This window comes from Colias eurytheme, chromosome 12 (assembly GCF_061535395.1).
Source record: "Colias eurytheme isolate Ceu_HAF_F1 chromosome 12, ilColEury1 Martin Lab GWU primary, whole genome shotgun sequence".
NCBI classification, from domain to species: domain Eukaryota; kingdom Metazoa; phylum Arthropoda; class Insecta; order Lepidoptera; family Pieridae; genus Colias; species Colias eurytheme.
Window position 1 is genome coordinate 10,146,538 of NC_142991.1, and position 17,519 is coordinate 10,164,056.

General features: G+C 31.7%; 2 protein-coding genes across 3 annotated transcripts in view; one reads left to right on the forward strand and one right to left on the reverse strand.

Annotated features, from left to right (window-relative positions):
• The window catches only part of Ac76E (adenylate cyclase type 2 Ac76E), a 188,065-nt gene that overhangs the window by 79,570 nt on the left and 90,976 nt on the right, over positions 1 to 17,519 (forward strand). The window lies entirely within an intron of this gene.
• Positions 6,284 to 17,519, reverse strand: part of LOC149904240 (uncharacterized) — a 55,874-nt gene continuing 44,638 nt past the window's right edge. For both annotated transcript variants that reach the window (XM_090108079.1, XM_090108078.1), the window contains exons 3-5: positions 14,123 to 14,262; positions 11,264 to 11,433; positions 6,284 to 7,449 (exon numbers count right to left, since the gene is read on the reverse strand). In XM_090108079.1, coding sequence (XP_089964205.1) covers positions 6,876 to 7,449; positions 11,264 to 11,433; positions 14,123 to 14,262 — 884 coding nt within the window. In that variant the 3' untranslated portion in view covers positions 6,284 to 6,875. The remainder of the gene's footprint in view (positions 7,450 to 11,263; positions 11,434 to 14,122; positions 14,263 to 17,519) is intronic.

Genomic DNA, 17,519 nt, shown 5'->3' on the forward strand with positions numbered 1-17,519 from the left:
GCCCCTACAACACCAACGATGCCGGGAACATTATAAGTGTGTTGCCTGTATTTTTTTTAATTCAGTGATATTTGACTAACAAAATATATTATGTGGAATTGCGAACTAGCACTGATTATGACAGCAAGCGGTATAAGCCTATCCTGTCAGTAATACCGGCTTATATATGTTGAGGTAAGTGGTATTTGAAAATAATAGAGTCAGTCAGCATATTATGTATAATAGGATAAGGTGATATTCGAAATAGAGCTGCTAATGTCAGTAAGCGGTATAGGTCTATCCTGTCAGTAAACCTGGCTTATGATGTAATATCATATCTATATTATAGCTGCGGAGGTAAGTGGTATTTGAGAATCATTTTACGAACAGTCAACGTATGCATAAGTCTATAAGTTGGTATGCGAACTAGCGATGCTAATGTCAGTAAGCAGCATTGGGCTAAACTGTTGCGCGCTGACAAAAAAGGCTAAGATTTAAGCAAGTTTCTAGATAAATAGACTGGATATGACTGTAGGTATCTCCTTTTATTATTACCTTTTACTGCTTTATGATTTTGGTTTTGAAATATGATAGTGATAGTAAGGGAGTTATTTGAAAACAACCCACATGAAACTACAGCAGAAAATGCACAAAAAACACATCATTGTTGTACAGATAATAAACTATGAAATTAATTGTAGTTTTATCATGAGAAAAATTAAAAAGAAAACATTATCTCGTATAAAGCTAAGAAAACGTGTAAATGATTGCACAAGGAGCAAAAACCTTGAAAAAATGCCTTTGATTAAATTCTAATCTTCTAAGACATGCTTAGAATTTTCTTAATTATTCCCTTTGTACAGGTACTGAAGCTCAGATGCTTTAATTTCTTTATAATTACGTAATAAAAGTCTTAAAAAGAAGAGTTGAGATTCGTTCTAGCGTTGTCAAAGGAACAGTAATTATTTTTATCGTGCTTTTGTGTAGTCTATGAGATATTTCGCTACTTATTTTATGTTTGAACGAAAATCTAGCAGCTTTATTATTTTATGCAATTTATTTAAATTTTAAGGAAATAATATTACGTAATTATTTATCAACAAGAGGTTTTTGTCGAATACAATATATTTCACTCGATATATGTACGAACAATGGAACGAAGGTAAGAGCCGTTACAATGTGATGATCTAATTTTGACTGCAGAGAGATATTAATTTATTTTACAACTTTTTTACAAACCGTTCGAGTGTTCAACATTTAGTTAATGGGAAATAGTTTTAAACTTTCTGAAAAAGTTCCATGAATAAAAAATTGTGTGTAGCACATTCAGTGGTATCCATGTAGCGACACCTCACTCTGAATCGCGCAAGCGAAATGTTTTCGCTACAGAGCTATATATATATACAACTTTCCGACATCATTCATTGGGGCCTTCACGGCCGGCCAGTCGAGTAGACTGGTCGAGGATCCTCCCTTTTTCGATGGAGGAATTCAACTTCCTTCCTCCACATCCAACTATATCTTTAGTAAAATACTACCTATACATACTACTTACTACACGTTTAATATTGTTATAAATTGTATCTCTCATTTGAATATTCATCCTTTTAATCGTCACATGTTTAAACTTTAGGTTTTAGGCTTATCATATTCATCACATGTTTTCCATAAAACAACTTTCTCCACGTAACAAAAATACAGTTGAAAATGTTATCAGTCCGTCCCACTGTCCTAATTACTGAACAAACACTGTCAGATGATAAAATGTCAGTCACGAATGTCAGCATTTTGTGTGTCAGTAAACCTATGTCAAATTAGTGTAAAGTTTAGTACACTGTGCTAATGTTGTGTAAAAATAGATGAAATTGAAATCAATCAGTCTTATAAGATTTTTAGGTATTATCTTATATTTTATACTATAGTATACTATAATGTAATTCATTTTCATTGCTGCACCACCTATTGTTTTCACCTCTTTCTTATTATTAAAAATCCTACCCATAGTAGAAATCGGTAGAAATCGCTTAGTAGCGATAAGGCCGCCTTTTTAGCTTTATAACATATTGTCTGTTTCTTTTTTTACGTGTAAATACACGTAATTTGGTGCTGAATAAAGTGTATTTATTTATTTATTTATTTATTTATTTATTTATTTATTTATTTATTTATTTATTGACTAACATTATATAGCTGAAGAGTTTGTTTGTTTAAACGCGCTAATCTCAAGAACTACGGGTTCGATATGAAAAATTGTTTCAGTGTTGAATAGCCCAATTATTGAGAAAGGCGGGCTATAATATTATCACGCTAAACAAACAGGAGCGGAGAAATGCAGGAAAAACGGCGTGGCACAGCTAGTTGTTATTATAATAGGGAGAAGGTAAAATGACTTATTTTAAAGTGTTTAAGAAAACTTATGTAACGTGTAACATAGCAATTATACCACGAACCATAGTATTATTTATTACACCATACGGAGTACACTGGCCCATTAAAATAATTAATAAGTCATTGAAACGGAACGAAATAATTGAATTTGTATGTAACATTCTAATTACGTTATGAATTTTCGTTTATAAATTACTAGTTCCTTACTCATACAAATCCTAAAATGTTAATGAATTGTTAAATGTCAACTCATATGGCCTAGAACATAAGATCAACAAAAGACCCTAATCCCCAAACTATCAAAATATTGTCTAAGTTGTTTGTTCAAACATTTCTCTTTTATGTGTGCAAATTTTAGCGTTCGAGATTAGTTGGTTAGTGGAGTAATGTGACATAGTGTGCTCGAATATTCTATGTATGCATAGAAAGTGAAATTATATACTATATTATACATTCATATATTGAAAACACAGGGAAGATACATTATGGAATTATTATTAGAATGCTGCTATTTCAACATAAAATCCATATTCGTGGTTCAGGGCTGATTTTTCAATCCTTGGTTAAAACTTATTCATCGAATAACGAATTATACTACCATTTCAAAAATGTATTCTAATTGTCCGTATTTGACAATTTACAGGTGACATTTTAAAATGTTCGTGTAGTACTTTATTGGACGGATAAATTTTAACCAAGGATTGAAAAATCGGCCCTTAAGAGAATATTAATCATTTACTTTTGTAGGTTCAACTCATCATCATCATCAGCCCATTATGTTCCCACTGCTGGGACACGGGCTTCCTATGAGGGTACAGGCCATAATCCACCACGCTGGCCAAGTGCGTTGGCAGATGTCACAATATGTCCTCGAACTTTTGATTCTTCGACATGTCGGTTTCCTCACCATGTTTTCCTTCACTGTTCAAGCAGTGGTGATGTTATAAACATGTGCAGTTCAATTACTTACATAAGAGTGTATTATTATGTATTCACGTCTAAAGGAATGACTAATGAAAATGATTTAAGAAATTTAGAGACGTTGAAATGAGCTTTGAGAGAACTTTGTTAAAAGCAAATTAATTAAATTCAAAATGAAAGATGAATGAAGTTACAGACAACAGCTGGTAAAACAAAATAACCTTTTCAGTTATAACCCTTATCTTTTGTAATAATTTTACTTATTGCTATACAAGAATGACTCTCAAAACTTTATGAGATACGCAATAGTGAATAGCATAATGTAGAAACATTTGGTCAAGTGCGAGTCGGGCTCGCTTCACTAAAGGTTCCGTACATATTATAAGCTAAGGGTAACTGCAAAAAAAGTCACCCATCCAATTTATATTCGCGCCGTTGCTTAACTTCGTTTTTCGCAACCTCGGCAACAGCAATTATACATCATTACTTAAATCATGAGACTATGATGAGTTATAACCTGGTGAAAGACCGACGGACAGACAGACATAGGGACAGAACGATAGTAAACATAGGGTCCTATGGTATATTTTAGGTACGGAACCCTAAAAACGGGAGTAATATGAATTTAATAAAACTAGCTTTCAATATGAAATCAAAGTTTTGTCCAGCCTCATTTCTCACGTATTGAGCTCTGATCCAGAATACTAATGAAGGAAAATTGTTGAAATCTTGTGGTATTCAGATAAAGTTTTTATTAGAATTTTTTGATGGAAAAAATCGATACGGAGTTTTTGTTTCTTTGGTGTACGTGGATAAAGTTCTTGTCTGTGTTAAAAATAAAAGCTAGTAGTGGGTTTAAAGTTAATAATTATTGATTATTCTCCGACTAAATGTAAGCCGCATTCGCATGCGTCTTACCTCAATTATCCATACTAATATTATAAATGCGAAAGTAACTCTGTCTGTCTGTCTGTTACTCAATCACGCCTAAACTACTGACCCAATTTGCATGAAATTTGGTATGGAGATATTTTGATACCCGAGAAAGGACATAGGCTACCTTTTATTGCGAAATAATATGTACCACGGGCGAAGCCCCCGGCTTCGGACCTCTAGTATGGAATATAAGCTGGATAGCTTAAAGACAGGAATAGCCTGTATTTTTTCAAACATTAATTACCTAACTAAATTTAAAATTTTCAAACCATGAAATTAATAGTCATATAGGTACATATTTCTCTAGTATTTTGTGAAAGTGGAAAAAATTGTGTCAGTAGGTAGGGATATCCTAAGCCTAAATGAAATACTCTTAGTATTAACGAATAACTGCCTCTATTTCGGATTATTGTGTGACATCCCTAAGCCAGCTCAAACCCTCGTTTGTATTTATATTTTTAATACTTTTACCTTACTTTTAAAATAATTTTTTCATCTAAAATTTTAAAATAATATATATAGAAAATTATTCGCATTCACATTGATCCAGGAATTTGTCGGAAACTACCTATTTTAGATATTTTTTTTCTTTTGGTTGAACTTTATCGAAAAGAGATTATCTCTCTTCATTTTACTTTTCTTCTTCTATTGACTATTTGTTACAGTATATACTTAGACAGTCTTGTGGAATAACTTGTAACAAATTCCCTTCTTTCTACCAATATTTCTGTTGAAGTCAATTTATCTACTTTTTAAACAATGTAAAGGATACTTGCAAGTTGCATTGCCATTACAAATGTAGCAAAATTAATTGTACTTTTTTATGTATCATTCAATGATACTGTAGCTAATTGGATGAAACTTAACATAGATCGTGAAAACTCTATATATAATATATTGTATCAGAATTGTGTCAAAGGGGTCTAATAAGAGGGAAGTTTTCTATAAATAAAATACAGACGAAAAATCTAAATTACATTTATTTTACATCTAATCGTTGCACAATACTTAAATAAACTTAAACTATATCAGTCACATATCGTTGTAACAATTGAATGCTATATTACGAATAACAACTGCCTTGAACACTCTTTATAGTGCATTTACATCAAACGAGCGAATCATTCTAACCCCACTATGTCAAATTATTTTAGTGTAAGCACGCGTAGAGCATTCTTTCGTTGTTCTTAGTGCGTTCGAAAAGATTGTATGCAATGTTCTAATACTGAACAACACTGATTGTTTTCGTTTACACTAAATGATCAAAAGACTGCTCTTGCTCTAGCTCTATGTTCGTTTGATGTAAATGCACCCTTAAATGGAATGATTACTTCAGTACGTTATAATATTATGGCCATATATAAATGTACAAAATTATATTATTTTTGTATAACTACAAACACAGAAAGTTAAGTAGATTAAGGGCCGATTTTTCATTCCTTGGTTAAAACTTATTCGTCGAATAATGTATAAAACGACCATTTTAAAAACGTATTCTAATTGCCCGTATTTGACAGTTTACGAGACATTTTAATATTATCGTGTAATACTTTATTTGACGGATAAGTTTTAATAAAGCATTGAAAAATCGGCCCTGAATGATATTACGTGTCTTACTTTGGCATCTAAAATAAATATAAGAAAATATTTGTGTTGATATTTTATATCAATTTTTGAAGAAACTGGCTAGGTATAGTGCGTTTCACGAGAGAGTTCCCCTGCCGTTATGTTGGCATACCTGACTGTCAAAAACGTCAAAGAGCTTAGAAGCGTTACAGAGCCATTTCTCTTTCACCACTTCTAAGCGTATGCGGCATGATGCCAATCTCTAAAACATTTATAAATTTCGGAAAACCTCGACAACTCTGTAACGCTTCTTAGCTCTTTGACGTTTTTGACAGTCAGGTATGCCAACATAATGGCAGGGGAACTCTCTCGTGAAACGCACTATATCTATAGTGATATATTACGTACAACCTTAAAAATCATTAGAAATATCCAAACCACATAGTTGTCGATTTCAAGCTAATTTAAATAAAGTTTAGCTATTTTTAAATAAAATATTTGAAAAGTTAGTTTACCCGTCTATTACTGTGATGTTATTTCAAAGTTGCACAGAACGTGATCAAAATTCATTGTTTTTCAAATATATTTTTTCAGTGTTCTCTTTTGTGACAATAAAAATAAATGACTAGTTTAACTCACTGTTAGAGCCAATCGATACCGCAATATAATAAATAACTTATACAGATAAATACGTGGCCATAATATAAAATGCATACAACTAGGAATACTAAGTAAAAACATTCGTTTATGAGAAATAAAACAGCTACACAAAATGCCATGACAGTAATTTGTGCAAAATCAAGATTCATATAAGAAATTTCTCAAGTTGATTATCAAACAAAAAATATCGTTATTAGATAGAATACATTTCAAAAAAGTTCACGAATATAAAATACAATACAATAGGAACACAGTGCAGAGCCAAAGAAAACGTCCAATTCATAAAACTAGTATACAGTAAAATATACATAGGTAATATTTGCATAGTCCTCGAAACTACGTCCAATAGATTGAGCAGAACGCACTGTCACTATTAAAACTTCTAATATCACATTCGCAGTTAGATCAGTCACAATATCACACGATCAGGTTTCAGAAATCTCTTTAACATTATCGCTTTCTGTCTTACCTATATTAACATGGATAGTTATAGCTTCATCGTTTTCAGATTTCATAACGACATCGCTCCATTGTACTTCAGCTTTCTTGCTATACGCTTCATTCTCAATTAGTATAGCAGACTTTGTACACAGGGCTTTACTTTGAAATTCGATTAAAGCGCAATAGTCGCTTTTCTTTGTTTCTGATTTAACGTCAGCTATATGGCCAAGTTTTCGTCTCATGACTTCGACTTTCACGTGATAGTTGTAGATGCAGACTTTGATGATGAAAGCGCTTTTTTGGTAGAGGAGGATGATTTTGTATTTTGTTCTGCAGCAGGCGGTTTTCTTGAGTTTGGTTTGGAAGTTTTCTATGAGGATTTTGATCTTTTGTGAGTAGACGGCTATGATGTTGTGGGTGGACTGGAGATGGGCGGATAGTTCCTCGAATGGGACGGAACAGCAGGTGGCCGTTATGGGACACACCATTGTGTCGAACTTGCATTCTTCTTCGTGTTTGACTCTTATGTTTGCTGTGAGTAACTCGGTGCAACCTCGTCTGTAAACAAAGAAAAATAGACTTTATTGGAGATGTTATTTATGATTATTTTAGAGTGGCTCGTCTATTACAGCTACGATTTCAATAAAAAATTATCATAGAATTGTGTTGTTGTTGATGAGAAAAAAAAGTCAAAACTAGTTTATCAAAATAAATGTAACGATTTTCTGACCACAATTAAATATTTGTGTTTCGCTTCGCTTCATGTGGCTTCATTGTCTGTTAAATTCAAAATTCCCAGAACAAATTCAGAATTTTAATTTACAATCGATGTCGTATTTTAAAGAATTCTCACAAAAAAGTTCGTTTAAATTTGTAGTTGATGTTACCATGTTTGAAGAGCTATTGATACCACTAGAGAGTACCTAGGTCACCTAGGTGAAACGAGTTTCAAAGGAAAAACGCAAATATAAGAACCGCACCAAATTGAAAAGCTCGGTTTTCGACCTGGACATGAAGTTATTCAAAAACGATAAAAATTAAAACTGTATTTCAAAAGGTTTTTAAATTAAATTCAAATGCCATGTTTACTTTGGAATAATTGTTAGTTCTTTCGTTACTCAGTTAAAAAATGTGTGCGTGTACTAGTTAGTGTACAGACGTAAGAAGTGAAACTTCATTATGACCTTATTTTTCAATAAATAATTTACTATATGCAACTTTACAGAAATACGTCGAATCACGCGTGGTAGAAATAAGAAAAAGATGGCGCGTAACGAAAAAATGTTACACTAAATTTTTTCCAACCCCGATAAAGAAGTTTCACTTCAATAATAAATGAATAATATGTTCTTTTGTAAGAGATGTTTAATGAATGCGGTTTAAGACCAATTATGAGGGATTTACCATGATTGATTTATTATTATGTTCTACATTGTTGCACGATGCTTACTACCTATACCTACTCGTGCAACGAATGCCAATTACCTGCATATTTTAATTAAATGTATGACGTAAAACCTCTATAGTTGTGAAGATGTGTTATATTTTACAATAGATTTACTATTTTTGGACTTATCTGGTTCAAGTTATATATTTAATATGAATTACCTACTACGTTAAAAAAGGTAAAATATATCTTCACAATATTTTAAGTAGGTACATTGGCATCAAACTAATTTAAGGCTTAAAAGAAAGAAGAAATTTGTCATTAAACTTGAGAAGGTATGTGAAAGTACTCAGTAGTCGATTTGATTTATATAACCTTAGAAATAGCATCGAGTATCACACGAGCAAATCTACAAGCTTACCCAATGCATACAATATACATGCATGTAATATACATGATACATTATTCATTTCACAATACACATAATACCCAGTTGGACAATAAAAACAGCTCAATACATCAACCAATACCGAGCTCGTTACTATCCAAACCAAACAATGTAATGAAATAATCTCATTTGTGCTGATTTTCCGAATTTAGGCGAACGTGTTAATTCTGAAGTTATGTATGATTTTGGCTATCGCTTTGATGTTAGTCTGGACTCTCTGGAGGGACTCCTGCCAACTTCATTGAATTGAAATTTATGATTTGGAATTTTACCCACAAGCAAAGGAAATTAAAAATTGTGTAATGGATTATTTTTTCCTTTTTAAGCAAAGGAATTTAAGAAATTAAAGTTTGTATGAAGGGTTTATTTTTCAGTTTTCTGTCCAATTAATTGATTTTAGCATTTTCAGAAGATTTTTCACTAATAAAATGTACCTACCATTTCATAGGCGAAAGAATTGTTAAATGAAGTTTAATCTGCACAATGCACATACACAAATTATAGTTTGTTGGTAATTCTGGACTTCGAGGACTAATTCGTATCATTTTAATCGTTTAAAGTACTAATTACTGTTTATTGCAATTTTCATTTGCGCGCGTAAAATCACCTTCTTAAAATACATAGTCACGTAATTGATGCTATCAATGTGTGTTTTTGTATGCTCACAAACACAACCATAAAGGTAAAATTATACCTATATTAGGATTTGAAGATTGTTCCGCATTTTCCCAAATATATTGCAATACCATAAACTAATTGTGTTTATAACGGTATAACAGTAAACATAATCCTAATTAACGAAAATCTTTACGATCTGTTTGTCGTCTGCGTTTGATATTAAAGGAGGATGGCCACATATGACCTGAATGCGAACATTAATCATCGGTGTATCAAAAAATAGTAATTTATGCGTGCTTTTACTAACGGGGTCTAACTTATTTTTTTCGGGCCGGGAAAATGTTATGTATTATTATTAATAAATAAACTCAAATTCATAACATTGTTTGAACGCATCCAAACGTCTTTCATTTTTACCTGTGTCATGCGTTTCGTTTTCACAGCGCAGCGGGAGTTAATTAGCGATTACGTTTAAAAAAATACTAGAATAATAATATATATTTCTTTGTTTTATTTCACCTATCATATTTAATAGCAAAAACAGTAAGAAAGATATAATTTATAGATTTAGAAAATATTTTTTGCCATAAATACATTTAATAATATACCTAAAATATGTAAAACGGAACGTATTTTTTACCGGCATAATAGACACAAGTCACAAAGGTTAGATGACACATGACATGACTGACGCGTAGCTGAAAAACATGATTTTGTTTATTATTTGTGTTGTATTGGCTTATATATCAATCAAATAAATAACATAGGCTACGTCGTCCACCCTTAGAATTTAGTTATGGCTGTAGGTATAACTCTAAACCATATTCATTATATACGTAGCCATAACCTCAAAAATGGCAAATTATGTAAAAATTCTAAGCTCCACCACTTTCAAATAATATATTTGCAATGTGGGATTGCTAAGGGTGGTTAGGCGAACCATTTAAGCCCTATATTAATCATGGTCGCGACATTTCATAGTCAGGTCTTGGTATGTATGGGCAGTGGCCGATGTCCTTTATTGGCGGAGTAAGAGCGTGATATAAAACCTTTTTGCTTTGTCACAGAGTTTATTTTGTATCTGTGGTTATTGGCATAAATATCTTAGAATGTTATTCCAGGTAAAACAAAGACTATTTCATTTCAAACTGAACTCTGTTTTATTATTGAAAAGTTTTAAAAGTTTTTAATTATTAGAAACATTGTTTATCAATTAACGTGAATTAATTACAATTATTTAATCGCTACGAGGTAAACAGGGACAAACAAATTTCAACTTATCGTATAGGTACGCAGAATTATTCCAACTGCTTCTGCCTAGCATATTAACGGTCCCTAAATGCTCCGAATTCTTCGCGAAAGGTTATTGAAAAGTGATCAAATCATCTTGCCTCAACCCGCAGCTTTTGTTAGGAAATAATCGAGTGGAAAGCGTAATGGAAGCATAATATTAGACCCGAGGTTAATGGTCAAACTTATCAGGTAGGGAAATTCACATTTTCCCTTACTTTCCGGAATGTTAATTAAAACCATTAAAGGTTAAGTGTTTTGGAGGTTTTATTCCGAAAAAATTCGTTACTACGGATAATGTTTCGAAAATAATAATATGATGTATTTATGATATTTTATTAAAACGTGGCACGTGTACAATTAATTTTCAAGAAGAAATAAAAAATGTAGGATGATGATTATTAGGCTGTTTTAAGTAATTATTTATGTTTAGGTTTTTCACATTACGAAGTACCTACGAACATTTTTTATAGTTAGGAACATAGTTCAGTTATTAACATACCTATTTTTATATCAGTATACAAAACTTTTACCTCAAAGGTACTAAGCAATAATATTAAGACATCTAGAGGACTAAAAATGTCAAAATCAATTGGCTACCATATTATCTCTATTACAAAGGTTCTTACCTATAATTCCTGCAAGGCAGCATCAGATCATTGATAAGGCGTTGCAGCGCAAGGCAGGGGGTCGCTGGGGTCCGCAGGGCACCTCTACACCAAGCACATCTGGTCATGCGACGGGAACACCGGGCACACCACACCCCACCACACCACGGACATACGCAGGGACCACAACACTGCAAGAAAAGTCAAACATTTATTCAATGATACAGAAGTATCTAGAAGAATCTAGAACGACGTTTGGAAGACTTTTTTTAGAAGCACTTTTGAATTGTCATAACATAGATATTCATCATTTGCTACCGGTTCGGAAAACAGTTTCTATAGAGAAGAGCCGGGTAGTAGCTCATTTAAAAATGTCAACGTTACATTTTAAAATTATTTAAGTTTAGGTGACTGATGTAAAGAATGAATTTAGAACAAGAAAGTTTAAACATCAAAACAGCAGGAAATATTACATATTTATAAGAATAAGAAAAGGTTTCTTAGAAATAACATTATCAACGATTGTGGGAAGCTTATAAATTAATTAAATACAATCAATTTAATTAACTTGATTTTAATATTATCTTAGCTGAAAAAATTGTAATTTCTAGACGATGAAAATTCGAGAAGCCATTTATTTGCGAAATAACGGTAATGCTACTGATAAAATTATAATAGTTGAGTAAAAATCAAGAGACAAAACTATTAAATACGAACCAGATGATTTAATTCATTTAAGGACAAAAACTATTGAAGTACATACATTTCGCAGAATGTATATTAATTCATTTTCAGATAAACTTCTGTCAAATAAGGAATACCAATAGATTGCTCGATGAAAACATTTGAACAATTAATTACAGCAATTAAGAATATAGTTGTTGCCTTAAAGTAAATCTATTCGTAAATAAAACTAGTAGTAAACTTTAATGGTCACTAAAAACGGTTGTTATTTAGAGAGCTTACTTTTATGTATCAAGGTAAAATCGATATGGTTGACATTAGAGATTCTGAAGTATAGTCCTTTTCACCTATGATGATTCCTGTGACACTTCATCGTGTTCCGAATTACGAATTTTATGTTTAAAAAGTCAAAATAATTTTAGTGCATAATATTTTAATTTTATGGCGGCATTATTAACAAAAATATAAAAATGAAACATCTTAAGCTTATAAATCAAAAACAGTATTGTTTAGTTTAATATAATGGAAAATAAAATAAAATAACACAAAAATATAATACCTACGCAATTCGTGTATATGAAATGGATCGTTGAAAAATCATAGAGTTGGAAAATCATATTATAATCGGCGCCCATCTTGTGATCGTTTGTCAATCGAGTCAATCGTCTGTACGAGTGCGTCAGCCTTGTATACAAGTTGCATTTTTATATTGATAGGTACTTTACGTGGTATTCTGTTATTCTTACTAATTGTTATTGTTGACTTTTTGTTGCTGTTGTTTGCTAAGTTTCCTTATTTAATTGTTGGCGAAATGCCGAAAAAACTAATTTTGGTACTTTATTCAAATCGATTTCATTTCCATATAGAATATTATCGATTATCGGAAACAATTGATACGATTTCAGTAACCGACATCTCTACACGTGTCAAAAATCGATGTGTCACAGAAATCATATTAGGTGGAAAGGACTATAGTACCTAAATAACGATTGAGAAATCAATGAAATGCAATTTGCAGACAATATTAAATATATATTAAAGGAAGTATGTAACATTGTCATACGAACGATTTTGAAGTAGGAACGAAGGAAAAATAAAATCAAAATTAGGCGGTGTCCCCTATATCTTCAGATCTAAATAATACAGGAGACAATGAAGAAAAGCATCATAATGTTAAAAAAATAGTAGAAACTGGGGGGAATGTAAAAGATATCCTGTCTGGAACATTAGACAGATCACAGAATACATTTGGCTTCAAAATTCATGAACTGAACTTTATATTTTTTTCTCTATATTATATCCCATAAATTCATGAGGTCTTCAATCAATATATTTAAGTATTAATTGAGATTAATGTTAAGTCATTGCACAGTAGTTATACAATTTAATGACAGCTATAAAATAAAATTTATCAATACTAGTCTAATCTTGCTACAGACAGATATTTAGCCATAGTGATAAATGAGCGTATCCATTTACGTAGGCATATTAAATCCAGTAGCGATATTATTTACATAGGCTTTGATTTCAATAATAATTAGAGCTTGTCACCTATTTGTTGACTAATAACGTACTTATAATGAAGTTGAATTGGATAAATTATTACCACCTTTTAATGTTTATTGCTATTCACGCGATGTATTTGTCAGGCAATTTTTTATGTGAAAACTTCTTTAGTCCCGTTAAGAACTTTTTGGTATGGGAAAATTTAATCAGATCGCGTCACCAATCTGTATGCTAATGTTATTTTTAAATATGAATGCCACATGTGTCGTTTAGAAGTTTTGGCTTATGAAATACCTATGCTAATAATTGTGCCTATGATGCCGCGGACGAACCCGCGGTCAAAATCAAGTATTCATATAGCTCATATTATTGTATTCTACTAATACAATAATATGGCAAAATATATACAAAAGCTGAAGTTTGTTTGTTTGTTTGTTTGAACGCGCTAATCTCGGGACCGGGTCCGATTTGAAAAATTCTTTCGCTGTTAGATAGCCCATTCATCGAGGAAAGCTATAGGCTATATATCATCTCGCTAAGACTGTCGGTAAAACTGGAGCACAGCTAGTAGCTCATATTGTGTTCTTCTAATGTGTGAAAATTCTATAGTTTTTTCGTGAAGCATAGATACCATTGTCACAAATTTTCACATTTATAATATTATCAGGATAGGATAATTGTCAAATTTACCTGTAAAGGCTCCAAGCATATACTGCACTCCGCGTATCTTGAAAGGACTTCATCACAGTTCGGACACGCACACTGTGCCGCGTGGCCCTCCTCGGATTGGTTCACTTGTAATGGTGGTTCCACTAGGGGTAGGGATTTTTCTGGAAAAAATAAATAAATAATATTATATTTAGAATTCAATTTATTTTTGTTTATACTCGCAGTTTAAGGCAGATTACAATTCATTTAAAAGTAAATTTTCAATTAATCATTAGTTTATTGGATTCTTGTAGAAATCACGCTTGCTCTAAATTCCATAGCATTTGAAACGACGGGTTAAATAAAATAATGAAAAAAAAATCCTGTTTAAAATCAGTTGAAAGACTTTAATTTCTAAATGTTTTGGTATGCCAATCTGTGTAAATGTCTGTATAGAGAAGAATAAAATAGATTTCATCATTTAGTGTAAATTGAAATTAAATATTATGACAGGTCATTTTATAAATATTATGTTAATTTTTTACAATAAAACAAAAATAGAAACAATGAAGATGTCTTAATAATTAATATTAATTTCATATTATTCTAGAATTTTGACGCTCAACTAGCCAAACAAAAAATAAAGTACCTGATTATTATTATGTGCATTATACAATAAGTAGACAGGTATTTGCTTTTATAATATACATATAATATTTCCGCATAATGCATAATTAATTACGAAATAATAATATGTTATATCTTGATGTCATTAGAGTTATAATATTCTCATAATTTCCTAAATGTTAAAAAAAATTAAGTGACGAAATATTTCTGTTAATACTGTAGATATTGTTTCCTATTTTTGACGTGACAAAATATGTCTTATAATTCGATAGAGCCGGCTGCACGCACGAAAAAACATGACTCATGCGGCGTTACCTCGCTCTGAGGCGTTCCATGTAAGGCTTGAAGTGCGAGCGAGAGCGCGGAACGAGCGACAAAGAAGCATAATCGGTACTTCGCCCGTGGTACATATTTACGTTTTCTCTACATAAGAACCATCCTCGTACTTCAAGGAATATAATAAAAAAAGAATTATAGAAATCGGTTCAGCCGTTCTCGAGTTATGCGCTTACCAACACATTTTGCGATTCATTTTTATATATAAAGACTAGCGGTCCGCCCCGGCTTCGCCCGTGGTACATATTTACGTTTTCTCTACATAAGAACCATCCTCGTACTTCAAGGAATATAATAAAAAAAGAATTATCGAAATCGGTTCAGCCGTTCTCAAGTTATGCGCTTACCAACACATTTTGGGATTCATTTTTATATTATAGACTAGCGATTCGCCCCGGCTTCGCCCGTGGTACATAATATTTACGTTTTCTCTACATAAGAACCATCCTCGTACTTCAAGGAATATAATAAAAAAAGAATTATCGAAATGGGTTCAGCCGTTCTCGAGTTATGCGCTTACCAACACATTTTGCGATTCATTTTTATATATAAGATTATCTCAAATATAAAAATTCTCATCTATCAATGAACTTTACAAAATAGCTTAAACCAATATTTGCCGTTATTTCAATAGTATGCTAACTATATAAATAATATGAAAGGTAATATTTGTTGAATCAATAAATGACCGAAACAACATCAATGTTTGAAACAGTGTTTTATAATGAATACTCTGGTGAACAGGTAAATTACCGATATGTAAATATTATTCGAGATTAAATAGTCGGTATTGCGGTTAAACTATCATAACAACATGTTTTATTTTACATGTTTAAGGATGTATGTTGTTTTGTTTTTAATTTGTAGTATAGCGTATTCTCTATTGGATCAATATTGTAAATATTGTTTTGTCCCCTAGATACATCACTACATAGTATAAAAAAACATGCTTCCCAACGTCTGTCTGTCCCTATGTATGCTTAGATCTTTGAAAATACGCAACGGATTTTGATGCGGTTTTTTTTATTGGATCAAGTAGTTCTTGAGGAAGGTTTTGTATATGATTTGGTAAATTTTAAACAATGCGGGCAAAACTAGTAGGTAAATGTTTATCATATTTTTAGTATTTACCTTATTTATTTATCTTGGTTAAGTTATCATTGACTGAATAGATTCGAATATCAATATAGTTGTTTCATTTATAGAGATATTCTTATTTCATTGTTAACAATAACATAAGCTTAGTCGATACATGCATTATCAGTATATTATTATCTGTGACTTTGCATTTTATTTTTAAGCAATTGGAACGTTAATTTTAGATAGATAATTCTTTATTGCACACACACACAAGATTTACATTTAATACAGAAAAATACAAACAGATGCAAGTATGTACAAATGGCGGCCTTATCGCTAGGCAGCGATCTCTTCCAGACTACCATTAATTTAAAGGAGGGGGGATTTTACACGTTTTTGTTCTATTAGAAGTAGCGAGTAACAATGAAACGGGGGCATCCATAACAGTAATTGATGTTTGTAAAAACGAAATAAGAGCAACTACGTTTAAGCATAACATGTGCTCATAACCAGTTAAACCTTTCACTTTTAAACTGGATTCTTATGTAATTATTACGATAATCTACGAATGTTGGGTGCTATTTGATTGTATGACTTTTTATAACCTTGAACTGTTTGATGTTATTTTTAACCGACTTAAAAAAAGGAGGAGGTTCTCAATTCAGCCGGTATATTTTTTTATTTAGTGTATATGTATCAAATATGTATAGGAATAATCGATATTAGATTTGTTGTCTATACTAATATTATAAAGAGGAAAGGTTTGTACTTATGTATGTATGTATGATGGTTTTCACGCATAAACTACTGGACCGATTTCAAAAATTCTTTCACCATTAGAAAGCTGCATCTTCACTGAGCAACATAGACTATATTGCATTTTCAAAAAAAATTGAGATCCTCACCAAAAATGCAATAATGTAACCCAAGGTGTAAAAAATTCCTTAATAAATAAATGTTAAAAATACTCATGTAATGACGATTCGAAAGTGCTACTAAATAGTAGTCTAATTGAATAAATGAATGTTTGAGTTTGAGTTTGAGTTTTTGAAATAAAAATTCTGTCATCGCGTGCGCTGCGGAATCTATTCCTTGAAGTACGAGGATGGTTCTTATGAAAAAAAAAAAACGTAAACATGTAGGTCAAACGGGCGAAGCCGGGGCGGACCGCTAGTTTTAATATAATATGTTTATGTGTGAGTTTGTTTGTGAGTATCTCAGAAGAATAAAATATTAATTTATGATGAGCATAAATTTTAGAACTAATTTATGTTGTTGTTTTATAGTTTCATGTTATTTGAGTTATTGTGCAAAATTTAATATTAAGCTCCGATGATACTAGCTGTGCTGTACGGTTTTACCTGCATTTCTCTGCTCCTGTTGTTGTTAACGTGAT